General features: G+C 59.1%; 9 protein-coding genes and 1 pseudogene across 9 annotated transcripts; 4 read left to right on the top strand and 6 right to left on the bottom strand.

Annotated features, from left to right (window-relative positions):
• Positions 1-226: 226 nt before the first annotated feature.
• Positions 227-800, bottom strand: ACA1_175690 (uncharacterized protein; the record flags this gene model as incomplete). Its single annotated transcript, XM_004356740.1, has 2 exons — positions 227-607; positions 717-800. The coding sequence occupies 2 exons, from the start codon at positions 798-800 to the stop codon at positions 227-229; spliced, it is 465 nt and encodes a 154-aa protein (XP_004356793.1).
• Positions 801-1,770: 970 nt separating this feature from the next.
• On the top strand, positions 1,771-4,361 carry ACA1_175680 (annotated as a pseudogene).
• An 80-nt stretch (positions 4,362-4,441) lies between these two features.
• On the bottom strand, positions 4,442-4,732 carry ACA1_175670 (uncharacterized protein; the record flags this gene model as incomplete). Its single annotated transcript, XM_004356739.1, has 1 exon — positions 4,442-4,732. One exon carries the CDS (start codon positions 4,730-4,732, stop codon positions 4,442-4,444), a length of 291 nt encoding a protein of 96 aa, XP_004356792.1.
• A 72-nt stretch (positions 4,733-4,804) lies between these two features.
• On the bottom strand, positions 4,805-6,372 carry ACA1_175660 (uncharacterized protein; the record flags this gene model as incomplete). The annotated part of the gene is made up of 3 exons (XM_004356738.1): positions 4,805-4,936; positions 5,029-5,346; positions 5,464-6,372. 3 exons carry the CDS (start codon positions 6,370-6,372, stop codon positions 4,805-4,807), a joined length of 1,359 nt encoding a protein of 452 aa, XP_004356791.1.
• A 646-nt stretch (positions 6,373-7,018) lies between these two features.
• Positions 7,019-8,664, bottom strand: ACA1_175650 (uncharacterized protein; the record flags this gene model as incomplete). Its single annotated transcript, XM_004356737.1, has 5 exons — positions 7,019-7,338; positions 7,572-7,879; positions 7,970-8,422; positions 8,509-8,525; positions 8,548-8,664. 5 exons carry the CDS (start codon positions 8,662-8,664, stop codon positions 7,019-7,021), a joined length of 1,215 nt encoding a protein of 404 aa, XP_004356790.1.
• A 251-nt stretch (positions 8,665-8,915) lies between these two features.
• On the top strand, positions 8,916-10,447 carry ACA1_175640 (alcohol dehydrogenase; the record flags this gene model as incomplete). The annotated part of the gene is made up of 7 exons (XM_004356736.1): positions 8,916-9,068; positions 9,143-9,296; positions 9,350-9,462; positions 9,551-9,700; positions 9,762-9,896; positions 9,958-10,089; positions 10,169-10,447. The coding sequence occupies 7 exons, from the start codon at positions 8,916-8,918 to the stop codon at positions 10,445-10,447; spliced, it is 1,116 nt and encodes a 371-aa protein (XP_004356789.1).
• A 94-nt stretch (positions 10,448-10,541) lies between these two features.
• On the bottom strand, positions 10,542-11,567 carry ACA1_175630 (lipase; the record flags this gene model as incomplete). Its single annotated transcript, XM_004356735.1, has 1 exon — positions 10,542-11,567. One exon carries the CDS (start codon positions 11,565-11,567, stop codon positions 10,542-10,544), a length of 1,026 nt encoding a protein of 341 aa, XP_004356788.1.
• A 686-nt stretch (positions 11,568-12,253) lies between these two features.
• ACA1_175620 (IQGAPrelated protein) lies at positions 12,254-15,698 on the bottom strand (the record flags this gene model as incomplete). Its single annotated transcript, XM_004356734.1, has 9 exons — positions 12,254-12,385; positions 12,463-12,585; positions 12,662-13,033; positions 13,106-13,537; positions 13,616-13,870; positions 13,943-14,578; positions 14,663-14,764; positions 14,832-14,953; positions 15,029-15,698. 9 exons carry the CDS (start codon positions 15,696-15,698, stop codon positions 12,254-12,256), a joined length of 2,844 nt encoding a protein of 947 aa, XP_004356787.1.
• A 457-nt stretch (positions 15,699-16,155) lies between these two features.
• ACA1_175610 (cytosolic regulator of adenylate cyclase) lies at positions 16,156-22,724 on the top strand (the record flags this gene model as incomplete). The annotated part of the gene is made up of 27 exons (XM_004356733.1): positions 16,156-16,162; positions 16,251-16,401; positions 16,544-16,715; positions 16,896-17,072; positions 17,225-17,307; positions 17,400-17,488; positions 17,753-17,853; positions 17,969-18,160; positions 18,302-18,409; positions 18,533-18,653; positions 18,754-18,911; positions 18,999-19,114; positions 19,186-19,288; positions 19,418-19,579; positions 19,697-19,834; positions 19,918-19,995; positions 20,091-20,230; positions 20,323-20,464; positions 20,581-20,797; positions 20,908-20,966; positions 21,068-21,244; positions 21,327-21,423; positions 21,525-21,746; positions 21,847-21,987; positions 22,078-22,226; positions 22,333-22,470; positions 22,530-22,724. The coding sequence occupies 27 exons, from the start codon at positions 16,156-16,158 to the stop codon at positions 22,722-22,724; spliced, it is 3,633 nt and encodes a 1,210-aa protein (XP_004356786.1).
• A 557-nt stretch (positions 22,725-23,281) lies between these two features.
• Positions 23,282-25,280, top strand: ACA1_175600 (uncharacterized protein; the record flags this gene model as incomplete). Its single annotated transcript, XM_004356732.1, has 7 exons — positions 23,282-23,365; positions 23,528-23,786; positions 23,867-24,021; positions 24,099-24,284; positions 24,395-24,508; positions 24,602-24,809; positions 24,961-25,280. The coding sequence occupies 7 exons, from the start codon at positions 23,282-23,284 to the stop codon at positions 25,278-25,280; spliced, it is 1,326 nt and encodes a 441-aa protein (XP_004356785.1).
• Between the last annotated feature and the right edge of the window lie 1,006 nt (positions 25,281-26,286).

Genomic DNA, 26,286 nt, shown 5'->3' with positions numbered 1-26,286 from the left:
TTGTTGTACCATTTCTGCTCGCCGCTGTTGATAGGCTCGCACAAAGTGTCGCGTGTGCACCCGGCCATATCAGGCGATACCCACAGCTCCTCCTGCTCGTGCCCTAAACCTCAAGCTAGGTTCTCCTAATTTAATTTGCCTCTATTATAGTTGGCCCTTCGGCGTAATAAAACAACATGTCCGGCTGGGTCTATTCATGAACACGCAAGCACACGAGCGAGAGGGCTTAGAGAGTCTTCTCGATGGCGGCGGTGACGGTGTAGGCGTCGGAGTAGGGGTACTCGTAGCAGATCTTGTCCTGCTGCATGAGGACCTCGATCGACTTGCCCACCTTGACGCTGTAGCGGTTGTCCACCGTCTCCGTGTCCATGGTGATGATGATCTTCTTGTCGGTCACGGCGTCGTTGACGGCCTCCACCATGTCGGCGTCCCACTTGGCAACCTCGGCCGCGATGGCAGGCACGTAGTTCTGGTAGACACGGTTGGGCACCCACTGGCGCTCGCTCTTGGCCCTGTCGTTGGTGGCGGTATCGCCGGTGAGCTTCTGGAACGTGGGCCAGTCAATGACGAGCTTCCAGTCCGCGCCGAGCTTGTCCTGGATCTGCTTCTGTACTCACAAAAAACAGAGTCGGTGTAGTGGTGAGTGCTACGCTCAAGCGGGCGAGGTGTTGGGAAGAAGAGGATTGGGGGGGGGGTAGCAGTGCGAGAAGAGGTACCTCAGCAGGGGCGTGGGTGACCTCGTTCTCCTTGAGGACCTTCTTCTCGCCGAGCTTGTAGCCAGTGTAATCGAAGGTGGACATGTTGGTAGGGGAGTGGTTGTGGTTTGTAGGGGTGGCTGGTGGGTGCTGAGAGAGGTTGTTGGTACAGTGACAATGATCGTGCGCGAGGGGCTTATAAAGCAGGCTGTGACCAATCCGCAGGGGTTCTGCGGTGGCCAATGGGATTATTGCGACCTGGACGCTTTTGGCAGTTCGCAGGCCACCGGCCAATGAAGAGGCGCCTTCGGTGGTTGTTGAACTGAAGGTGGGCTTTGAAGAGAAGATTGCCAGCACTTGCCATCTCGTGGGGGCCTTTGTCCAGCCGCCAATGGCGCACACGTCCAAAGGGCAGATCTTCACGTGTGTGGAATGGGCACACAAAGTGTGTGGAAAGGTGCTTTGCTTCTTCCTCTTCGAGTTGCCAGCCCTTGGCCAATTTCCTCCACCTAGCAAAGACGGCCGTGGTGCCGAAGACGACCTGAGGCGAAGGCCTTGTCGCAATCTTTGGTTCAATGGCTGCACACAACCCTCCAAGAGGTCTGCAGATCATCCACAGATCTTGTACAGCCCTCACGACCGAGCGCCATCTGGAGAGCTAACCGCATTGTGGTAACGCTCCTCGCGTGCACCAAGGTACACTCAACGTTTCTCATCTGGGCCGTGCCTCAGACCTCCCCTCTCGGATCTGAGCATCTTTTAGCTCCTTGAAATTGATTAGCGAAAAGGCCTGTGGTGTTGTTTTGGCGATTGCTCAAGGGCTGTCCTGCAATCCTTCCTTGCCACACTCGCCTCATTGTGGGCACAGCCCTTCGTTTACCTCAACGTTAACAACGTCTTCGAGTCGAAGGTGGAGGTGAAGAAAAGCTGCAGCAGTGTATTTCATGACACAAGTTTAATAAAACTAGTCTTTATTGGCTCATGCAACCGAGTTCGGAGTTAGGACATAAGGAACGCGTCGTCCTCTTGCCGACCAAGAGAAAGCAAACGCCAAGGAAGAACACTGCTGCACCACATGCGCTGTCTTCTGTCCGTGGTGGCCTTGGTGCTCTTGCTCCGGTTGCAGGCAGCCACCTGCCAGACCGCCCTCGCTTGTGTGCCCTTCCGGGTACACCTTAGCTTCCTTTGGTTTCAACCACCGCAGACTTGGGCACTCATCCCTCTTTATCTGTGTGGGCGTCGGGCCAACAGGGATCCCCGGCCTCAGCCCACCGATGCGACCCCTTCCTCGATGGCCGCAATGTCCTCCTGACCGCCGGCAAGGTGCGCCACTCCCACCCATTGCGCATTCCATACATTCTCGTTCAAGACGTAACAGCACTGTTTTGGGCCGGCTGCGTGGACCACCGCTGGTTACGCACCACCTGATCGCCGTGGGGCCGCAGAGCTACGAGGAGGTGGACGAGGCGGCGGGCAAGCTGGCCGCCCCGTTCGGTGCGATGGTACCCTCCAAGTGCCGCACGGCGGCGCTTCAGCTCATCTGCCAGGGCTCCTTCCCCGTGTGCGTCATCGGCTCTCCGCTAGCCCGTACGTGTTACCTGTGTGTGACGTGTGCGTGCGGGGCGATGTCCATGTGTGTCGTGTCTAATGGAGTGTGATGGTAGTGATGCCTCCCTGCCGGTCCGTGTGCGAGATGATGACACTAGAATGCGTGCCATTCCTAGCCGCGGCGAACCTCACCCACGCTCTGCCGGACTGCGACATGACCCAGACCATCAACGGCGTGCCCTACCCGGCCTTTCCGCCCGACGGGCTGTCGTGCCTGACCTATGCGCCTACCACCGAGGTGGCCTACTCCCAGGCCGACTGCCCCTATCCGCTCGAGTTCGACCGCGGGCAGCTGAGCCCGGAGAGTCCGCAGGAGGCCTGCGTGCTGGGCTGCCCGAGCTACCTGTTCGGCGGCGAGGCCGAGTACTGGGGCGCAGCGGCGGCCATGTACTTCACCGCTGTGCCGTCGATGGTCTGCTCCCTCGTGATGATCCTCACCTGGCTCCTCAATCCCTCCAAACGGTACCGCACACGCACAACCGCACACACGACCGCACGCACTACCGCACACATGAAAAAAGGCTCACACAGAGGCGACAGGCGCTATCCAGCGATTTTGCTGCTGTGGCTGGCGGTGGCGGTGTTCATGATGGACGTGTTCGTCAACATGAGCGTGCTGGTGGGCGGACCTGTGCGGACATCGTGCACGTGGGGCGAGGTCCGAGTGCAGGTGACGATGGACAACGCGAGCGAGAACACCGGACAGGGCGTGGTGTGCATCATGCAGGCCATCGGCACCTACTACTTCGGCCTCGCCAGCATCTTCTGGTGGTTCGCAGGTGCCAGGATACCATTATCTCGGACATTACCATGAACTTCACTCACATCATGTTGGCAGTCACCATCAACATCTTCTTGATGGTGTACTTCCACAAACACGACTGGGTGCGCCGATACAACCGCTATATCCACTGCGCGTACGTAACATTCTTCTCACTCTCTTAATAGGACGTTTGATGGTTGGCTGACGGCGTGCCGTTGCATTGCAATACGCGAGATTAGATTTCATGTGGGCAGTTGGGGGCTTCCTCTGGTTGGCCTTATCGCCCTGCTGTCGTGGAAGAAGCTGGGCGGCAACGCCATCCACCCCTTCTGCGGTCTCATCTACGATAAGGACAACAGCTGGGTCGACTGGATCTTCTACTCCGCCCCCAGTACGCACGTCCTCATCACAAGTTCTCTCTTCTTCCGCCGGGTTCACCCCTGCTGATCGAATGTTGAGTGCAGTCGTGTTCTGCATCTTTGTGGGCACCTTGCTGATGGTAATTAGCATCACTCGGCTCATCTACGTACGTCTTCTCCGCTCATTGCACTCCAGATGAGCGTGTTGATCCAACAGTCCAGGAATGCCAATCCACCGTCACACTCACCCCATCAACATCAGGTGCAAACCAAGCAGGAGCGCACGCGACTGACCGAGCTGAACCACCTCATTCGCTTGATTCTGCTGGTCGCCTTCTTGTGGCTCAACAACGGTACCCGCCACTGCCTCACCATGCGGGCCACACTTCCCCAGTTAATTCTCTGTGTGCGTGTACGATGGTGTGTGCGGTGGTACAGTGTTCTTCATCTCCTACAGAGCCTACGTGGAGACCATTTGGGACCAGCTGTACGACTCGCTCGCAACCCAGGTCGCGTGCAGCCTGCTCACCGGCACCGAGTGCGAGATGGACGGCGCGCTCAGTTTCCCCTTCTACATCGTGTCCCTCGTGGCGAGTCTGTCCACGGGCGTGTGCATCTTCCTCACCATGTGCACCACCAAGGTTCCCTACACAACCAGGCCATCATGCAATCGCTGGTGTGCTCACAGGAAACGCGTGTGTGCGGTGCGGTGCGGTGCGTGTCGTGCGGCGACAGAGTACGCTGGTGTTGTGGCTCCGGCTGCTGCGCGGGTTGCGCCACCCGCGCACGTTCGTGGCCCACACGCGACTGGTCATCTCCATGCAGGGCGCGTCGTCCTCCGTTTCATCTGCTGGCAACTCCTCGCACGACATTCTCAAGGCCAGCGGCGGTACCGAGATGAGCGCCCTCTCCGCCTCCGAACCCTCCTCATCTTGATTCTTTTTTTTGATGTTATTATATTTACAATTAAACAAAAATTGGCCACTCGAGGATGAGGGTGCACTGGGCGATTTGATTTAATTGAAAAGGGCGGTGGGGTCGGGTGAAGAATGGGGGAAGATGCCGAGGCCGTCGTCGTCATCCTCAACGTCGACGTTGGTGCTCGGCTCGAAGGCGCCAGAGAAGGAGTACCAGACGAAGGCAACGAAGATGGCGAAGAGCCCTACCCACAGCAGCACGGACCACGATCCCGCATCGGCGAAGGCCTCCTTGGGCCAGCCCTTGGGCAGCTTCGGCATGCCGGGCGTCGCGCCTGCCGCGGCTCTCGCGCTCCTCTTCCTCTGCTTGATCTGCGCCTTCCGCTCCATCTTGCACAACGAAAGAATAATAATTTTTTAAAAAATGATTGAATTTCTATTTATTTTTTCTGCGTTGTGTGGTCAGGAGAGGAAGGGGAGCGGGTGGTCGGTGAGCAGGCGCGAGAGGCGTGGGTAGGCCGACAGATCGCCGGTCGAGTCCCGCGAGCCCATGTGCACGCTCCGCACCCTGGCCGGCAGGTTCTCCTCCAGCCCCTGCACAGGCATTGAATCTCTCAGCACCGCACACAGACACGTTGTCACCGCACGCACCAACACACACCTGTCATGATCGCACACACGCATACCTTGAGTGTAACCCGGAAGCAGTACTGGATGACGATTCGCTTGAGGCCGCGCGGCAGCTGCGCGATGCCCTCGTCATCGACTTTGCAGAACGACAGAGTGAGCTCCTCGAGCCCGGCCGGAAGCGCCCGCACGCCCGCGTTGGTGATGTTGCCGCAGCCCCAGCAGTTGAGCTTCCGGAGGCCCGGCGGCAGCTTCCGCAGCGCGTCGTCCCTGATGTGCTGGCAGAAGGCCAGCTTGAGCGTCTCGAGCCCCTGCGGCAGCTGACCGATCGATTCCTGGGTCACATTCACGCAGCGGCTCAAGTCGAGCTTCTTTAGCTGCGCGTACGTGCCCGATGGTGTGTGCGCGTGCGGTCGTGAGCCGCGTGTGCGTGTGCGTGTGCGACAAACAAGGTTAGTTCGTTACACCGAAACAAGGGGTGTGAGTGGTCATACGTTGGGGAGCGTCGTGGTGAGAGCGGTGACGCCGCGGTCGGTGACTCGCGCGCCCTGCACGCTGAGGTTGGTGAGCGAGCGCGGGAGCCGGGGCATCACGGCGTCGTCCACCGCGAAGCAGCTCTTCATGTGTAGCTTGGTCAGCTCGCGCAGTCGTCCGAACAGCCGGTCCGGCGGCGAGCGCAGGCCATTGAGCCTGAGCGCGTCGAGTCGCCTCGGCAGCCGCCGCCACAGCCGCTCCAGCCTGGACGTCGGCAGCAGGTTCACGAACGTCAGCTCGAGCGATCGGATCGACCCTGGCACCATCGTCTCCTCCGTCTCATCATCATCACCTTCACCATCATCATCACTGCCATCGTCGCTATCGTCGTTGATGAGCTTGGCGAGCGTGAGCGGCGACACGACGAGGTGGAGTGTGTGCACGCGCGGCAGGCCGTTTAGCAAGTGGTGCAGGTCGGCCATGTCGAACCCGTCGTGCCGCACGTGAATGGCCTCCACCCGCGGACACAGCTCGCGGAGGAACTGCAGCTGCGACTCGAGTCCTGCCGGGCGGCCTTCGCCATCGGCGGCGAATGTCCACCGCCGGAGCTCGCCCAGCGCGAGGCTGCGCCAGGCGCGCGATACGTGGCTGGCCCTGACGAGCGCGGCTGGGTCGTGCCGCAGGCGCGCAAAGACGAGGGACCATACCTCGGGTGGCAGCTCGAGCAGGTCATGGTTGCTCTTCGCCGGACCCCAGCGCCGCTGCGTCTTGTCGAAGGTCACCCCCGCAATCGAGGGGAAGCGTAGCGGGGCCGGTGCCGCGCTGGCGCGGGGTCGCTTGATGGGCCGCTTTCTTTTGCCTCCCTTTTCCTGTTGCGGAGAGTCTTTCTTCCGTTGATTGCCTCCAGATGATGGTGATGCACGCTTCATCTTTGAATTGAGATTTCGGCAGTGGCGCGATTTCTCTACTTTTTAAATCTGTCCCAAATTTTTCGTTTTTGGAAAAGTTCTTCGACATGCAGTGACGTCACTGTTGCAATCACCACGATACTGGTGGGCGCCCCTACGACAGCGACCAGCACGGCGATCTGGTGAACGGCGAGGCCCGCTTTCACGTCTACCGTCTCCTCATGGCCATCGCCTCGCCAGTCCGCTGCACGGCCGAGTCGGAGCATACCGTGGTCGAGATCCACGAAGAAGAGGCCCACGCGCGCTGGTTCCGGGTCAGACATCGTCATGCTGGACCACCTTTACCCCTACGACCGCGCGCCGCTGTGCCAGGCAAGCGTCGAGGCCCTCCTGTGCTTCGCCGACAAGTACAACTTGAGAAGTGACATCAAGGAGCGGTGTCTGGGCAAGCTGAAGCTCTTGCCCCCGGTCGAGCGCAATCTGCGGCTGGTGGGGGCCTACGCACGCTGGCAGGCCCACTATCTGATTGGGTGGATGTTGGAATTCTTGGTTGCTGTTTTCCTCGCCTGGTTGCTTAGGAGGTTGTTTTAGTTGAACCTAGGTATGTGTCACACACTTTGGTATTAATGTGCAACCGCTTGTTTCTCATAGGCCCAAGATATGCTGCTCACGTGACCAGCGGGTTTGTGGTTGTGGGTTGGCCGAACACAGCCTTGAAGCGGACGGGTAGGTCCGGGTAGGCAGCCATCGTGGCGTCGATCTGCTGGCGCAGTGGCTCCGGCACGCAGTAAAGGCCCACTTTGCGCAGCTGCGGGCCACAGGCGCTGAGGAGCGAGGGAAGTGCGGCCAACTGGTCTGCGGCGTCCGATCCGTCGTCGCTTCCGGCCGAGCGGTACTTGCCAGCAAAGATGAGCTTCAGTGTTTCCAGTGAGCTGCTGTGAGAGAGTGCTTCGACGAGTCGCAGCCAAACCACCTTGGCCGGCACCTCTGATGTTGGGAACAGGGAAAAGAGCGAAAAAGAGATGAGAACAAAAAGAGCGAAACCAGCAATGGAGATAAAGGGAAGTAGTCATAGTTTACTTACGGAGGCTCATGGTGTTCAATCGTACTGACAGAACGCGCAATCTGGGATGATTCTCTGTGGTTGGTATCGTTTGGTGGTGCCACGTCAGATTGGGAGCCAAACGTGAGATGTAGAGCGGCATTGGTATTGTAAGTACTGATGACAGGCACGATGTCGTCGATGAGATCGGTCAAGCCCAGCGAAATGCGCTCCAATCGGCTATTCCGCGTTGCTATGAGGTGCAGCACTGTGACGATCGAGTCACGCGGGCGTGAAGCATCTTCCGTGTCATTGATGACAAAGCCTGGATGATAGATTGCCAGCGATCGCAGCGCAGGCGCCCCGCCCTTCAAGATGTGCGCAAGAAACGACCAGGGCTGATGGATGCTGATCGTCTGGGGCTGGAATGCGAGTTCCTCGGCCTGCCCCAGAGCCGCTAGCCGCATCTGGCGCAGCGGCAACAGGCTGCGGCATTGGGATGTCAGCGACATTGGAAGACACCACCCACACACACCTCATACATGACACACACGATGCAAGGGCAATGATGCGTACTTCCAGATGGCGTCCCATTCGTGGAGGAAGTCGAAGGAGGGCGAGCTCTGCACAAGAGACCACAGGGTCTCGTGCACCATGCCCGGGTCGGTCGGGTGCTGGTCCAACGCGTAGCCCACCCGATCGCCGCACCGTGCACGCCACACCAGAGTGCGGCCGCGCTTGGGACAGGTCGGAAGGATCGGCGCGCCAATGTTGAGGTAGAGCACGCGCACATCGACATTGTGCACCAGCACCAGCGCGTCGACTGTCGGACTGTAGTGTACGTAGGACATGGAGTGGCGGGTCCCCTGGTCCGGCTGGCAGTCCATGAAGCCGAAGGCGAACAGGTCGTGGCCACTGCCCTGCGTCAGCGCGTGCTCGAGCCGGTACTTGAGCTTCCACGAGCCGAGGCCCTCGCTGAGCTGCTGGCAGTGGACCGCCGGCACCCACGCACCGAACTGGCCGGCGTACCTGTGCCGCCAGAGGCTGGCGTCGTCGGACAGCCGATGCAGTTGCTTGCACACCTTGTCCCCCCCCCCATTTCTATGAGGTCACACACTCGCAACGTGCCCTGCTGGGTGTGGGCGAGAACGAACCAAGGGAACGACAGCTCCGAGGTCGGAAACCGGCAAGTGCGACAGGACCACCAGCAGGAGCTCGTCGGCCAACCTGCCCAAACTCCCTACGCCTCTTGCGTCTTGTTGCGCTTCCATCGCTGGGCTGGGCAAATATTTAGTGAAAATAGAGAACAACAGTTTAATAGTATGTGGGCTTTGTCACATTAGCATTAGTCACCGAAAAAGTTCCACTTTAAGGTGGCGAGCCTGACCAGTCGTCGCGAAGGCCCCGGTTCGGCTCTTGGTCATCGACGACTTTTCTGGTTGGTTCTTCTCAAAACCTCCAAGCCCACACCAAGCCCACACGCACACAAACCAACCGTCACTAAAAGGCAGTGATCACACTCATGTCCGAGCAGAGCAAGCAGACCAGCATCAAAGCCTACGGCCTCACCCGCCTCGGCCAGCCCTCGGACGTGCTCCATGTAGTCGAGGTGCCCAAACCGCAGCCGGGTCCGCGCGACCTTCTGGTTCGCGTCGTTGCCGTTGCCACCAACCCCGTACGCTCTCTTCTTCCTCTTGTCTTCTTATCTTCTTCTAATCTTGAGTTGTTGCGAAACAATAAACCACACAGGTGGACGTGAAGCAGATTACCAACTGGGGCGGGGACCCTAACGTTCCGATCGAATCACCTCCTCTCATCCCCGGATGGGACGCGTCGGGCGTGGTAGAAGCCGTGGGCGCCGAGGCCACCCTCTTCAAGCCCGGCGACGAGGTCTACTTTGCTGGTGCGTGCGCAGCGGCGGTACTGCCTCATTGCTCACCACCTACTGTTGGGCAGGCGCGATCAACAGAGCCGGCAGCTTTGCCGAGTACACAGTCGTCGACGAGCGCATCGTCGGCCGCAAGCCCTCGTCCCTCATCCACGAGGACGCCGCTGCCCTCCCCCTCACCGTACGCTCCCCTCCATCACACTGTCTCCGGCCTCCGCACACGCGCACCACCGCACACCCACGAACAGTGGCTTACAGCCGGAGCGCAGAGTCTTACGGCGTGGGAGATGTTGGTGGAGGGCTTCGGCATCCCGGTGCCGGCGGACGTGGGTGATGAGACCGTCAATCGCAACAAGACCCTCCTGGTGCTGGGCGGCGCAGGTGGCGTGGGTTCCATTGCCCTGCAGATCGCTAAACATGTGCGTTGCTTCAGTGTGTGGACAGTTTAGTTCAAACAAACCAACCTCGGTGCTACAACAGGTTCTTAAGATTGGAAGAGTGATCGGGTCCGCATCGAGGGCAGAGACGGTCGCGTACTGCAAGGCTCACGGAGCCGACTACACCATCAATCACCGCAATCCTCTCGCAGATGAGCTCGCCCAGCTGGGCCTCAAGGTACCACAATCCTTCTACTCAACTGGTCTTCACCGACCGACCGAGTCTCGCTATTGAACAGGGCGTGGACTTCATCTTCAACACGAGCGAACCAGATCCTGTGATCGAGCAGCTCATCGAGCTGGTCAATCCGCTGGGCAAGATCGGGCACATCCTCCCCATCCAAAAGCCCGTCAACACAGCACCTCTCTTCGTGCGAGCCTCCACGCCTGAAATCGACACCACCGACGCTCACTCGCATGATATCACACGCACACCTATCTCAACCACAGATGAAGCGCGGCTCTCTGGTGTGGGAGATGATGTTCGCTCGTGGGGTGTATGGAGTGGAGCCGGAGAGGCAGGGAGCCATCCTCAACCGGGTGGCATCGCTGGTCGATTCCAAGGTGCTGCGCTCGACAGCCAACGTCAGATTCGCGTGGGACAAGCTGGCGGAAGCCCTCGCGCTGCAGGGAAGCGGCAGGGCCATCGGCAAGATCGTGCTCACCGTTGCCTTCCACGTGAGACTGCCCAGTACAGGGCAATCCATGAGGAACTTTGCGTTTTTTTAACAAACGAAACCGAAGATGTGCAACAAGGGGCAAATTGGACGAAGAAATGATTGAATTCAACTTTAATGATGAGATATGAAGAGACGATTTACAATTAATGGAGTCGGAGAAGGCGGAGGAGGGCGCGACGGGAGCCCAGGGGGAAGGACGGCACAAAGGTCGAAGTCGTGAGGGCCAAGAAGCCAGCCATGTAACCCTCCATAAGATGGGGCCAGGCTGCGGCGGGCTTCTCGACGCGCAGATTCAACCCGACGTGCTTGAAACCAAGGCTTCCGAGATTGACCATCGTCACCGGGTCGGCTCCATTCTCGGCCACACGAAGCGTGCGCGCTCCCAGGCCAAGGCGCTCAAAGTAGGCGGCCCCCGCCCACGAGAACACGCGCGGCGAGCCGAACGTGAGGAGCCGAACCTGCTCGACCGAGGCCACGAGGTGGGCCAGCTGAAGCGCGGCCAGGGTGGCCTGCGCCGCGCCGAGGCTGTGGCCGCACACGGTGAAGTTGAGCTCGGCTACGCCAAGGCCTTGGCTCGCGGCGTGGCGGTTGAGGGCGGCCTCAACCTGGGGCCACGAGCTCTGGAAGGCGAGAAGGAACCCGCGATGGATGAACCCCTCGGGCAGGAGTTCCTTGTTGTACACGGGCCAGGCGTTGAAGTCGGTCATGAAGTCGGTGGCTGTGTCGGTGCCCTTGTAGGTGAGGACCACGTCGCGGCCCTGGGTCCTCACGTAGCCCGACGAGATCGCGGTGGCAAAGGCGGTCACGTCGTAGGTGGTGGCGCCAGCATCGACGTTGGCCTGGCGGTCGAGATAGGCGAGGCTGGCGAAGTCGCCCATCTGGCGGACCTCGTCGTTGTCGAAAGAGGCGAGCTTCTCGAAGTGGTCGGAAAGGAGCACAAACGACATACCGAGATCTACTTCGTCTTCGAGGGTGGTGATGGTCTTCGTCTGGTGTTGGTCGTGCGCAAAGGTGAAGAAGTCTTCATCGAAACAGCTCGAGGCGAGGGTGGGCCAAGTAGCGGGGGTCGTGGTGGGGGTCGCGGGAGTCGTGATGGGAGTCGAGATGGAGGTGGTGCTGGCAGCTGAGGCCCCAAAGAGGCGAGAAATAGTACGTGCGAGGAAAGACATCTCGTTCGAGTTGAAGCTGTGTGTTGCGGTCTTCTGTTCTTGAGTTGTTGTTCTTGGTGAGGTGGTGGGTAAAACTGAAATGTTCTAATGGACTCGCTCAAAAGGTACCGCTCTCCCAGCCCGACACAATCTCGGCCAATCCACAACGACTGGGGAACGGAAAAGGAAGGTCTCCCAGTAAACCACATTTTTTAGAATCCGCCACCACGTCACGTTTCTGAGGCCTCCGAACAAAGGAATTCTAAACAGGCGGTTTCAACCTTCCAGAAGGTTCCACTGGAACACAGGAATACTAAAAATAAAAGAATGGACAATGGCATTTCTTTTGTGGTACACCATGAGCGGTTTCCGTTCTTCTTCTTATTGTTGCCATCGTGGTTGCACCCGGGACTGGGGGCATCAGCGCGTGCAATCCCGCGCACGTCCTGCCGCTCGGTGTTGAGTCGGGTCTGGGGCTCGCGCCTCTCTTCCCTCCCCCCATCTCCAGGTTGCGCCATGATCCGATCATCCTCGTCCTCCTCTACACGCACAGCCGCTAGGCGACCTTGGCGCGGCCTCAAATTGATCACAGTTTCGCTGGGGGTGCACGTTAGCTGTAAAGGGGTGGATTACATTTTGTGGGGCCAGCGGAGAAAACACAACATCAGACATGAGCGGAGGAGCGGGCTCTCCTCCAATCCAGTAGCTTACTTCTTGCCCAAGAAGAACTTGTTGATCAAGTGGATGGTCATGTTGACGTCCAGCGTCACCTGCTCGAGCTCGAGGTACTCCACACCGTTGTAGTGCCTCTCCAACAGATCGTCCAGCTCGAGCGTCATCTGTTAGCGACAGATCGGTCAGAATCAGGCGCCAGCTTCGCAAAACGAATCAACGGCCGAAAGAAAACAGTAGGTACCTTCTCGACAGAGATACCAGCGATCTTGGCGACGATGTCGAAGATGCCGACTTCCGCCGACGAGATGAGGAACTGGGTCTTCTTGCGCGAGAGAGCGGGCACCTCAGAGTCAACGATCACGCCCTGGTGTGTCGGGTGGAGAGAATAAGTTGAGCAAGCGGCTTATCGCAGGAAACGCGGCCTCGAGGAAGAAACGCACCTGCTTCTGCAAGTCCTTGTAGCTGAACTTGAACGGACCGGCCATGGTCTTGCCGGCGGCGGCCTGCGGGGCGGCCTTCTTGCTCTTCTTGCTGCCCTTGAGCTTCGCCGAGGTGGGTCGGTAGTGCTGCTCGCGGCACTGTTGCAGGTACTCCTGGTACTGAGCGATCTGCTCCTTGACGTAGGCCTGGTGCTTGCGGAGGTTGGTCAGGGTCTGGGTCAAACGTTCGATTTCCCTCTTCTGTTGCTCTCGAATGACCGCCCTGTTGGCCACCTCGAGCGAGATGTCGTGCACGAAGCTCTCGTAGCGATCCGACTTCGACAGACGGCCCTCCTTCTCGAGCTTGGCGATGTTCTCCAGGATCTTGTTGATCTGCGCAGCGACGATTGAGTGAGACGCGGTTAGCTCAAGTCAAGTGTACACAGGGACAGGATTTGATCGTACTTGTGTAGATAGCTGCTTGTTGTTGGTCTCGCCGGCAAAGCGAATGCCCGACTCCAGCACGTCGGTGAGGTGCAGGCGGTGGATGGACGTTTCGATGGGGATCGTCCGCAGCACGGGGATGATGAGCTCCTTCGTTTCGGCGTAGAGACGCTCCACTTCATTGTCCTCCTCGACTTCGACCTTGAACCGGTTGGAGGTGAGGGTAAGCTGGATCTCACGATCGTCCTCCTCGGGAATCTCAGGAGGCGCGTCGCCGAGATCCTTCATGATCACTCTCAGCTCGTCGTCCTTCTCGGCGAGGGCGTCGAGGTTCTGCAGCACGAGGTGGTGCGTGGCCGAGATTTCGTGAAGCGAGATGAGGATCACGGGCTTGGTCTTCTGCGTCAGCTCCATGTACTTGTTCACTTGGAGGTGGTCCTCGGGGTCGTCGACCTGAGGGAGAGAAGAAAGAGGGTGAGCAAGGGAGGAGGGCGCAAAGGCGCATGTGCACGCGTAAGGGCAGAGACTCACCTTGACGAGGGAGTTGAAGTAGTGCTCGACGGTGAGCTTGTTCTTCTCGATGAAGTCGTTGAGGGGCATCATGTACTTCTCCTGCTTGCTGAACAGGCGGAAGTTGAACAAGTTCTGAAGCACCTTACCGACGACGACCAGGTTCTTACGGACGACGGGCTCCAGCTCCTTGTCGACGACGTTGTAGGCATCAGGCGTGACGATGGCCAAGTTGATGAAACGGTAGTACACGAAGTAACCCGTCACCTTCAACACCTGCAAGATGGAAAGAGAAGAACGGTCAGGGCTAGGAGAAAGAAGCGGGGGGGGGGCATGATGGGTTCTTACCTGGTCGTTATCGAGGGCCTCGCCGAAGCGGTCCATGGAGAGGTGCTTGATCTGCTTACAGATCCAGCGAATACCGTAGGGGAGGTTGTTCATCGAGTTGATGACGCCGTCGAGGAACATCTGACAGATCTCCTGGAGAGCGTTGAGCCGCTGGTTCATGATCGACTTCACCTCGGGGTTGCTCATCGCCTTCTCCTCAGGAATGTTCCTCTCGAGAGTCGATTTCTCGCCGGTGCGAATCTCCATCTCGTTAATCATGGACTGGTAGATGACGGTGGGGTGCAGCTCCAAGCTGAGATCGGTCTTCTCCATCACGATCTTCAGCAGAGGGCCGAGGGTGCTCCTGAGGTACTCGAGACCCTGCTTGCGTCGGTTGTAGGTGATCACCATCTTCGGCACCACGGTGTTGGCCTTCAAGAAGTCGGAGAGCGAATTGATCTTCGAGATCTCGTTCTTGATGGCGAGCTTGAAGAGGGAGAGGATGAGGTACTCCTCACGAGGCGAGAAGGCGTCACCGTAGAGAGTGAGGATCGTAGTGTCGAGGAAGGAATCCATCTGCTCGGGCTGGACGTGGTACACGCATTTCGCGAGGTACTTGGGCTCGGTTTGCAGCAAGTAGAACAGCTCTTGGTAGAACTGAGCAGATGAAAACACGAAATTGGAAGATTAATAACACTTACACTAAAAACAAAGGGTCAAAAGACGTCAGTGCACACTTACCTCCATCTTGCGCGGGTCCTTCTTGAGATCCCAGATCTGCTCCTCGCCCTTGCCCCTGGCCTTGCTCTTCTTCTTTCCCTTCTCCAGACCCTCCAGCACATCCTGAAAGATGGGGGGGGGTTTAGTGATTTGCCGGCTTGACGTGGTCAAACGAATCTTGGCAACGCACCTGAAGTGTGGTGCGGTTCTTGATGAGGAGACCGATACGCTTGTCGAGCTTCTGGAGATCGCGATCGAGGACGTGGTTGCGCCTGATCTCGATGACAAGCTGGCGCTTGAGCTCTTGGATCTCTGGAAAAGGCCAAACAAAGAATGAAGTGTAAGTGTCAATTTTGTAAATTAATGGCGCGAAGAATGGCTGCGCACCTGAGGTCCAGTCGCCGTCCTCTCCATCGGGCTGGGACTTGAGCACAGATTGGATCTCGGTTACGCTGAGCTTGCCCTTCTTCTTCTTCTCTTCCTGAGTCTTCTTCCTCCTCTCCTCGATTTCGTTCTGCTCCTTGATCCATCGCCATCTCACCATCTTGGTGAGAAGCATGCGCGCCTCGAGCAGCATCAAGAGGGCCTCCTTCTGCTGACCAAAGAGGGCGGCCTCGCCGTCGAGCTCCTCATCGGCCGCGATCTGAATGGGCCGCACCACGGCCTCTGAGGGGACCAGGGTCCTGCTCTCGTCGCCTCCCTTCTTCGTAGCGGCGACTACGGCGGTGGAGGATTCCTTGGCGACCTCCTTTCCCTTCTCCTTCTTGTCTTCCCTCTTCTCATCCCGATCGGAGGTCTTCGTGCGCGGGCTGTGCGTCTTCGAGCTGTCACTCTTGTGGCTGCGCGATGAAGCCGAACGAAGTCTCTTTTTGTCGTCCGCATGCGCTTCCGTCGCCGACGATTCCGACGAGCTGGTCAGCTCCTCCTTCTTCCTCGAGGACCTCTCCCTCGTCGAGGACCGCTCTCGCTCCTTGCCGCCCTCCTCCTTTCTGCTGCTCTCCTTCCTGTCCCTCGTCGAGGATCGCTCTTTCTTTCCACGCGGCGACGGTTCCGACATGTCGCTTATTCTTTCAGCAATTCGAATCTCTAAATCTAATTCGTCCTCGCTACTTCTTCCCACCCGCGAGATGGATGGAACGGCCCAGACTGACAGACCTCTGCCTCGAGAATTGATCGATTAAAAAGGGGGCTTGAACACCAAGACTGCTTCTCGTGGTCGCGTGGTTGTCTTGAAAGGGAAAATCCTAATACGGCCGCCGATATTTTCCCGGTTTTGATTCGACCACGATTGGCTCCGCGTGAGAACAATATTACCCTTAATGTCTCAAATTCCTCCTCCGCTATATGTGTGTTTAGCCTGCACGGTGAGATATTCAAAATATTCGATCGTAAATAGAATAAAATTAAATTAGCTGTTCGGCCATTTAGTGGTTAATTAATTTGTTGTGGATAATTGTAAAAATATAAAATACTAACAAAGAAGACAAACCCCAAGATTGGCGAGATTGGAGGCAATGCAAGGTACCTGCCCCCAAGAATCGCAAGCCTGGACAGCTTTTCGCCCGATATTTTCTAATCCCCCCCCCCTCCGTCACAATCGTTTTTAAAGCCACGTCCGAGGTGAAGGTCCACCTCGATGAGGTGGACAAGTGCGGCGAGGACTTACAAGTGGCCCTCGACGGCCTCAACGCCCTCGCTACTCTGGCACCCAAGATCGAAGAACTCTCCTCCGTCGTTTCCTACGCCGCCTTCTTCACCACGTACCCCCCTCCCCTCCCTCCCCACTTGCCCTTCTTTCGTTCTTCTCTTCCTGCCGCTTTCGTTCTTCTCCCTTCCCCGCTTTCGCTCTTTCCGAGGCTCGGCCCCTCACGAACCTACGCACGTGTCATGTTGGGTGTACAGAATGGGCGGCGCCTTGGGCAGCGGCTCATCGACGATTAGGCGAGCGGCGCTGCGCACCCTGCGGCGGTTCATGCGGGACGGCGACAGCGACTTTGTGCGCCACCTGGTCTTTTACCAAGTGGCCTATTTCATCTCCCGCTCCCTCGAGAAAGACAAGGGCACCACCGCTGAAGTAACGCCACACTCTCTTTCCCTCTCCTTGCCGCGCTCACGGCTGACCGCTCGCCGTGTGTGTGTGTGTGTGTGTGTGTGTGTGTGTGTGTGTGTGTGTGTGTGTGTGTGTGTGTGTGTGTGTGTGTGTGTGTGTGGTGGTGCTGTCTGGTGTCGGGTGTCGCGGGTGGTACGAACCCAGCGTGTCGAGGCGATGCGGGTGGTGCGCCGCCTGGTAGAAATCGACCCAGTTCTGACGCCGCGATGTATCATACAATCCCTGCTGGCCATCGTCGAGACCCGCGACGACTCCTTCGTGCGCATCGCCCTCGACACGCTCGCCCTACTCGCCGTCCAAAACATCAAAGGCGTCGCGCAGGTGGGTTCCCCCCCCCTCTTGTGCGTGCGCACAACAACACACAGCACGACGCACGCACGACGCACGCACGTCGTACGCGAGACACTGTTTGCACTCGCCGGAAAAGCGTTGCGACACCATTCTTAGAGGCTAACCTGTTGGCGCCCGTACAGTGCGGTGGAATGCGTACCCTGTTGAACGCTCTGGTTGACCCGACATTCTCCGACCAACACGATTCCCTCCTGGCCGGTGTCCTGTACGCTAACGACCACAGCACAACCGCGCACTGCACATCCTTAATTTTAATACAACACAAATCGATAAATAACTAACGTGTCTCTTCGGCAGGTACATTCTGAATCATCCCCAGAACCGGGCCTACCTTCGACCGCACACTGACCTGCGAGGCGTCTTCGCCGCCCTCACCGAGGGTCCCGGTACACGACCGCCCTCTTTTTGATCATCGATCCCTGGCTTGCCTCCATCGTCTGCTGGTCTGACCTTTCTTCTTCCGGGTACGTTCCGGGGTGATTAGAGGGAGGTCCGATCCCTGCGCGGAGAGAGCAGTGGGCGGCATCCGTTCGCGCCGTCGTCGGTATGCGACCACCCATTTGTCTCCTCTTTTCCCTCCTTCTTCTCCGTCTCGCGCACACGCGCCTGATTGAGCGCTCATCGATTTCGTGGATTGATTTGTTGTCCAGGTTTGGCCAAGTCGTGGACGGGGCTGATCTACCTCTCGTCGGACCCGTCCGGCATGCGTTCGCTCGTCCTCTCGCTCACTCTGCCCTTCCCCGAACTGCACGTAAGTCGACACTTCGTTTTCGTTCTTTCTTTTCGTTCTTTTTCTTTGGTTCTTTTTTTTCCAGCGGGGAAGGAGTGTGCCCGGGTGTCGGTCGCTGACGCTACCGACCGGGCAGGAATTGGTGTTGGATGGGATCATGGCCATGTTCCACCTGCCGGCCGCTGCCGGCAAAGAGGCCTTCGCAAGGCGCGCGAGCACCGAGGCGGGACGCACCAGCGGGCCGAGCGATCACCTGGGCCTGGGCGTGGGGCTCGACCTGCCCTCGCGCACCTTCTCCGATCGGCCCAACCTCCTTTACAACTACCTGGTAAACGCGCCAGCCCTTTCACCGCTCGCTCTCGCGTCCCGCTCGCCACGGTGTGTCGACGTGCTAATTGATTGTTTTGTCCACACACACACACACACACACACACACACACACACACACACACACACACACACACTGCAGGGAATGGTGCTGGTGATCCTGGTGGATTGCGGGCTGATACAGGCCCTGGTCAAGCTGGGACAAGACAAAGACGACCTGCCCAACTTCACCCCGCCCGTCTTCAGCAAGGTTCTTGTGCTCACTCTTTGATCTCCGGCATCGCAACACATCGCTCACGGCGCGCACGCACCACCGCACACGCACGCACACGCATCACGCACACCACCGCACACGCTCACTTGCGCAATGTAGGGCGAGGAGAGGGAGGGAGGTGAAAAGGAAAAGGAAGACAAAGACAAGGAAAAGGTGAGCAGGGAGAAGTCGTCCTCGTCGCCCCCGCCTCCAGAGAGACAAGTGCACAATGCCGAGATCGGTACGCCGGTCTACACATGCACGACCGCACACGCACGCACGCGCGTCTGGTGCACCGTTCGCGCCGATTCACGAGGGCGGGGTTGGTGTTCGTCGCACAGCCACGAAAGCGACGGTGCTGCTGGCCGAACTGCTGCATCTGTCGCACTTCCTGCTGCCCACGTCGCAATGCGCGCGCCTGCAAACGCTGCCCGAACTCATGTGCTCCGCCGTCTCGTTCAACCTCACCCGCGGCGTGCGCATGAGCGCCTCGGCCATGGTACGCCACCCCCACACATCCCTTCATATTCCCAACCGTCTTTCCCGGCTGACGCTGGTGGTTGGTGGTTGGGCGGCACACACTTAGGTGGGCAACCTGCATCAGTTCTCGCACATCAAGGGCGAGTCGTCGTTCTTCGACTTCCATCTTTCGCTCATCGTCACCGGCGCCAACAAATGGCGGCGACTCAAGGGCCGTAACAGGTGCGATCGCCTTTGGGCGCCCGGCTCTTCGTCGCGGCAATCGGGGAATTGACCCGGGCGTGATGGTGCAGGCGGCTGGATCGAATTGACGACGTCAAGAAGAAGATCGATTGGGGCATGGACGACAAGCAGCTCCTCGCTCGTCTTCAGCAAACACAAATCCTCGCCACCAAGGTACGCACCACCGCACACAACCGCACACACACGACCACACACACGTTGCACCACCGCACACGCACCACCGCACACTGCACGCATTGCCCAGTGCACACGCACCCGGAAACTGATGATGACGTCTCCCAGGACTATTCGCGCTGGGAGTGGTACACGGTGACGGAGATCCTCGAGGGTCCGCTGCGCAATCCGACCCATCTGTCGACAGCCCTGCAGACCAAGTTCATCAAGCGCATCCTCTCCTTCCTACGGCCCTCCAATCTCCTCTTCTCCGCCCAGTCATGGACCGTCGTACGCCCTCCCCCCCTCTTGTCGCTTCGTTCTTTTTCTCTTTTCTCTTTCGCTCTTTGTTGGTGCCTCAGGCGAGCGTCTCTCGGGGGCTGACTCTTTTTCTGTGGCCTTCGACAGCCCAACATGAAATACGTGCGCGTGGCGTGTCTGTTGCTCGAAGTTCTCTTGGCCGAGTCCGAAGGCTACAAGTACCTCGAGGAGAAGAATCCGCTCGTCTTCCAGATCGCCGATCTCCTCCGCGTAGAAGTCGAAGGGGTAACTCACAGGCCCAACACCCACCCAGTCGGCCCCTTAGACCACTCCCTCGTTAACCCCCTCCCAAATTCGTTCTTCTGCAGGTGCCCGACAAGAACGGACCCCGTCTGCTCTCCCCCGAGCGCGTGCTCAAGACCATGGCCCGCGAGTACTTCACCATGGTACGCGCAACTCTCTCGCTTTCTCCCCGCACTTCGCTCTTGTCGTCTCTTGTTGTCCTCTAATGCGCACGCGATGTGCGGACGTTTAACTCCAGCTGGGAACGCTGTCCTCGACCGAGCGCGGGCTCGAGCTCATGAAAAAGTTCAAGATCTTCAACTATCTCAAATCGATGACCGAACTCCAGGGCCGAGACGACCTCTCCTTCCTCATCCTCACTTCGCTCGATTACAACATGTACCGCCGCTCAAGCCCGATGACCTCTTCATTCCCCCCCCCCGCTCCACAAACTACTAATTCGAAATCTCTTTCACTTTCGTTCTTTCCAGAAGCGGCGGTCACTCGCGAGTGATTCTGTCGAAGGCGCTGACGTCGCAGTCGAAGGTGGTCCGCTTCCTGGCCACCCGGCACATGCGCGTCCTGCTCCGTGCCGGCGTGGCCAACTTCAGCGCCTGGGGTATCGAATTCCTCGTCAAGCAGCTCTCCGACACCGACTCCAAGGCAAGCTTCCCACACCGCACACACCGCACACGCCGCACGCGCCGCACGCGCACAGAAACCTAACTTGCTCCGGGCCGCCCACGCAGGTAATCGGCATGTCGCTCTCGGTCCTGGACGAGGCCGTGGACGAGGAGGAATGCCTGGACTGTCTGATCTCCAAGCAGCCCGCAAGCGTGCTGGCGGCCATCGGTCGGCCCGGGCGCGACCTCCTCCTCCGCCTGCTCTCCACCGAGGCTGGCCTTGAGTACCTCTCGCGCGAGAACGACTTCATCTCGGGCGCGCTCCAGTACTGGAAGGAAACCGGTACTGTCACGTCGACAGTTTGTTCAAACAACACACGCGACACACACACACACACACACACACACACACACACACACACACAGCTGACGCCACACGCGCGTACGCTGCAGGCAATCTCGAGTACGTGACCGCACTGGACGATGCGCTCAGCGAAGCGTTCTCCGCACCCGTCTGGAGAGAAAAGGCACGCTCTCGCCTTTGCATTTCATGACTTTTACGCTCTTCTTACTGTGTCGTATTGTGTGTGTCGTGTCGTGTCCCCGACACCAGGGCTCCGAGTATCTGACCAAGCACGTAATCATTCCGCCGCATCTGTACGGTGAGCTGGCCAAGACGGCCAAGGGCTGCGGCATCCTCAAGCAGTCGGCCCACCACCTGGAGCTCCTCGCCGTGCTCCGCGACGTCTCCCAGCCGCCCCTCGCCCGCCGCACTGCCATGTGGGCTCTCGTACCGTTCTCCCGCCCCACCCGCCCCCAGCGCTCGCATCGTGTTCTTCTCACACCACCGGCGCGCGCGCAACGCCCTGCAGGGACACATCGCGTCGTCCGAGTTCGGGCTGAAGCTGCTCGATGAAAGCTGGGCCAACTCTGGACCTGGACCTGCGCTCGGCGGGCAACTCTCCTCGAGTACTGACTCCCCCCACCATGACCGCCGCTCACGCGAGCGTAAGTTGTTTTTAACTCCGATACGCGCGCGTGATGGGTGGGTGGTGGGGGGGGGGGCGTAGGTGGATCGTGGATGGTGGGATCGCCGAGGCATCCGACATCGACGCACAAGCGGACGCCGTCGTCGGCATCGAGCTCCCCGCGCTCGATCGCCTCCGCCACGCAGGGCTCGTCGGCCACCACGCCGCGCCTGCGGTCGGGCTCCTTCGGCTCGCCGCCCGCTCAGAAGTCGCCCCTGCGCCGCAGTCTCCTGTCCACCCCCGAACCCAGCCCCGCCCTCGCTGGTACGCGCAAATAATCATTTATTTCTCATTTATTTATTTTATTGATTGCATGAAATGAATTCTAATTATACTTAATCTACTTAAATCGACGATGGCGCAGACTTCAAGGACCCGAGGGAGGCGCTGCGCGAGGCGGAGAATGTGGTGGAGGCGCTCGTGCGAATCGCCGAGACCGACGGCTGCTTTGCCGTGCGTGGCACTGCCGTCTACGTCATCGGCATGGTCTCCGGCACCGAGCAAGGTGCTCTCGCATGTGCGCCTCGGTTCTCGCCGTGCGTGGCTGACGCACTTTTTCGCATACGCACACGCACGCACACACCGCACACACCAGGGCGTCAGCGGCTGGAGCGGTTCGGCTGGGACACCCCGTGTCACGTGAACTCGCACGTCAGTCTGCCGCGCGACATTCGGTCGACGCCATTCCTTCGCATCGACGAAAACGAATACATCGACGTCTTCGTCGCACCTGAGTCTGAAACGGTACTGCGGCTCCCTCTCTCCCACACCGTTCCCCGGCTGTTGGCTCAACCAACTGACCGACGGCGGTGTGTCGCAGGAGGTGGTCGTGCACCCGCCGCCCGCTCAGGGAGAGGCCCAGGGGAAGGAATCGATTCGGGAGGAGATCATTCTGTGGGTGACCAACCTCTCCAATCACATCACCGCCGAGCGCGCCATGAACGCCCTCAAGCGCGCCAAAGTCAAGCATCCCTCCGAATTCAGAAAGGTGTGTGCGGTGTGTACGGTGTGTGCGTGCGGTGTACTGACAGGGATGTGGATGTGCAGGCGGCGCTGGCGAAAGAGATACTCCAGATGCTGGAGCGGTACAGGTTCCGGCTGCCGGTCCGCCGCTTCGTGTATTCGCTGCTCGACGACAGCGCCTTCGACCGCTCCTTCTTCGCCGCCCTGGCCAACGTGCGACCCGTTGCGCGCAAGGGCACCTGGACCCTCGCCGTCCCCGGCCACCCCGGCAAGCCCTAAGCGCCACCCACTCGCACGCACTCTGCGCCAGATCATGGCCAGATCAGTCACCATCTCGCCCCCCTTTGGGGTACCACCCCCACCACACACCTTGCGCTGCACCTTCTGTACCTCAATTTGTTGTTCACACTGCCTCTCTTCACAAGAATAAAAACAAAAAAGAAAGAAAAAGAAAAACAAACCAAAAGAGAAATAAAAAGGAAAAAACAAAGTGGCGGCAAAACAAGTGTCGGCGAAATTAGGGAAGCATTTGGGATTCGATCAACACAGAGGAACAAGCGTTGGGGGATCTTAAGATTGAAGGAAAGGAGGCATAGACACAGAGCTGCAGGAGGAGGATCACCGGCTCTGCTTTTGGATTATTGCGTATTCAAGGATCAAGGTTGGCGTACAACCTCATGGCCGCTAAACTTGAAGATATCAAGGCGCAGCAGGTAAATGAACAGACATTAAGGAGATTGGCGATGATGGATCAGGCAAAACCGACCACTTCGCAGCATGCACGCCAACATCAGCAGCACACGCTACACGAGGTCGGGCATGCTGTTGCCCATGCCATGGCGCCGGCCACCCTGGCCTTAGCTGCATCGGAGGCCAGCACCGCCATCAAACAAGCCGCTATCCCGCTCCCCTCCGCTGAGGTACCGGAGCACTCAAACCCTTTCGACTTCGATTCCATTCGCTTTTGCCGATTTTTATTGATTAGATAGAACAAATAATCGAATCACTTTTGATTGCTCATCTTCTCTTCTTACCTCTTCGTGTCGTGTCGTGTGTCGGTCGTGCGGCTCGGCATGGGGCAGCAAACGGCCAAGGCCGACGCCGAACGGCGGCAGTGCTGGCACGAGCTGCGCAACGTGGTGCGGCAGATCTACGCCGAGGTGAAGGCCAACAACGAGTACGAGGAAGGGTTCAGCATCTCCTTCGAACGGACCTACAACATGGTCTACCGGCTGTGCAAGCACAACCCGGAGACGCTCTTCCGCAAGCTGGAGAAGGAGGCCCAGAACTGGCTCGAGGTCCTGCGCGAGCGCCTCGTCGCTCAGCTCTCCACCACCTCTGGTACCGTTGCGGCCTTACACCCCCCAGTTCTTCTTCTTCTGCGTGTGATGACGGTTTCCTGATGGTCGCGGCGTGAACAGTGGCGAGCGTGGACCGGGCGCACAAGTTTTTGCTCGCGGTGCAGAAGAAGTACGACGACCTCTGCGCGGCGAACGAGGTGTTCAACGGCGTTTTCATCTACCTTCACAACTGCTTCCTCAAGCAGTTCGACATCACCTTTGCTGATGTCAACAAGGTAACCCCACCTTCATCATCGCCGCTATCATCGTCGCCATCATCGCCTTCATCGTCGCTGACACATGTGCGCAACAGGGCCTGTTCTGGGAAACGGTCTACCTGGACCCCATTTTGCAAATCAATCTGCCGCGCCTCAAGTCGCAACTCAAGCGGAGCGATCCGGTCCTCCAGCAGTACATGAACTTCGAGAAGAAGCTCAAGGAGACCCGCTCCCGGTGGCGGCAGCTCAAGAAGCGACTCGACCAATACACTCTCGAGAAGGTCTGTATTTTATCCTCTCTCTCTCTCTCTCTCTCTGTGTGTGTGGTGTCGTGTGTGCGGTGGTGTGCGTGCGTGCGTGCGGCGAGCTGACGTCCGTCGGTGTCGCGCAGCAACGGGAGGCCCGATTGCGAGCCGAGTGTCAGCAGCTCCAGCGGCGGTGGCAGAAACTGGAGGAGCAGCACCGCGCCGGCGAAATCCCCGACATCGACCCCGAAGCCATCGCTGTACGCCGCCCTCGTCGCCCTAACGCCGCGACCTGTTGATAGCTGACGTCTTCATTTCTTTTTCTTTTCTCTCCTCACACTCCTGTAATACAGGAGCATATTCACAGCTGTCCGTTCTGCTTCCACCAGCACCTGTCGGCCATGACCAAGAAGGGTGAGGACTGCTGCGCGGCCCACACAAACACGCGACACGTCGTAGCCGGTGCCGCGGCCGCCAGCGTTGACTTTGTCGGCCACGCCGCGGCCGCCGCCGGCGTCAATCCCTACCACAACCCGTGCTGCTCGGCCTCCTGCGTCTATGGTATGCCCCCCCGTTGCATTTCACACATTCCTTGTGTGTGGTGTGTGTGGTGTTGTGCGTGTGTGTGTGTGTGTGTGTGTGTGTGTGTGTGTGTGTGTGTGTGTGTGTGTGTGTGTGAGTTTTGGCCTTGACTGACCGAGGCGGCGCGCAGGTGATCCCATGGCGTCGGGGCATTCGATGTACTCGACGGGCGAGGAGCTGGACGATGATGAGGACGACGACGAGGACGACGAGGGCGAGGAGCTGGACGACGACGACGAAGATGACGAGGACGAGTACGAGACCAGCATCCCCGCTTCTGCGGCCATTCCGCACTGCCAGGCGCCGGGCCACAACACGTGCGGGACCGATCCCCGAAACGGAAAGACGAAACACGCAGGTACACACCATCGCACACGCACCTCGCCTCACCGCACACACGCACCCCACCGCACACACAAGCACGCGCGCACTCGCGTATTCATCCTCTAATCGTGCGCACTCAGGCCACTGCTGTTGCCTGCACTCGCACTATCTCATGTGCGATCATTTTGCCGAGTCGACCCGCGAGAAGCTCCGAAGCAAACTCAGCATCCGCGTACGCGCTCCTCTCTTTTGCATTTGCATTTGCTTTCGTTTTCGTTTTCGTTTTCTTTCTTTTTCAATTCAAGTCGTTATTTCTGACGCTGGAGAGTGCGTCCGACACGACACGACAGTCCCACGTGACGAACGGCATGGGCAGCCACGCGGGCGGGATGGGGCGCGACGTGAAGGCCCAGTCGCCGCCGCGACCCGTCGAGGACCAGCGCAGCCTCGACGAGCTCCTCTCCTTTATCAACAACACCAAGAAGACGCCGGCCCGAGGAGGCGGCGGCGGCAAAAGTGACGACCGGTCGTCGTCTTCGTCGGCGTCGACACTCGCCTCGTCGTCGGCCTCGGCCGGCGGCGGCGGTACTTCGTCGTCGGCCAAGGCCCGGAAGAAGCAGCGCAAGCGGGAGAGGCGACAGCGCGAGCGCGAAGAGAAGGAGCGCGAGGAGCGCGAGGCCAAGCTCAACCAACAATCGCAGCTACAGCCGCCGCAGGCCAACAACAACGGCGGCAGCGGCGGCGGTGGTAAGCCAAAGGCCGCCAAGGCCGCGGCGACGGCTGCGCCCGAAGATAACGGCGGCGGCGATGGACCGGAGGACAACAGCAGCAACGGCCCCGCCGTGCCGCCAGACGAACCGAGCGAGGCGTCGGCGTCGGTGGCCGCTGAGGCGGCCGAGGTGGTGGCGCCGGGCGGCAGCCGGCTGGCGGCGAAGCTGGCGCAGTTCACCGAGTTCCCGCAGTTCTGGGAGGAGGAGGACGATCTGGACCCGGATCTGAAGGCCGAGCAGGACCGGGAGGTGGAGGAGTTCCGGCGGCGGCTGGAGGCCTCGGGCGGGCTCGCTCAGAGGCAGCAGAAGAAGCAGCTCAACGACGACAACGCCGTCGAGCTCTCGCAGCTGTGCCAGTCGCA

The sequence above is a fragment of the Acanthamoeba castellanii genome, assembly GCF_000313135.1.
Source record: "Acanthamoeba castellanii str. Neff unplaced genomic scaffold scf7180000084741, whole genome shotgun sequence".
In the NCBI taxonomy this organism is placed as follows: domain Eukaryota; phylum Discosea; order Longamoebia; family Acanthamoebidae; genus Acanthamoeba; species Acanthamoeba castellanii.
Note: the sequence above shows the minus strand (reverse complement) of the source record. Positions and strands in the feature narration are given on the sequence as shown.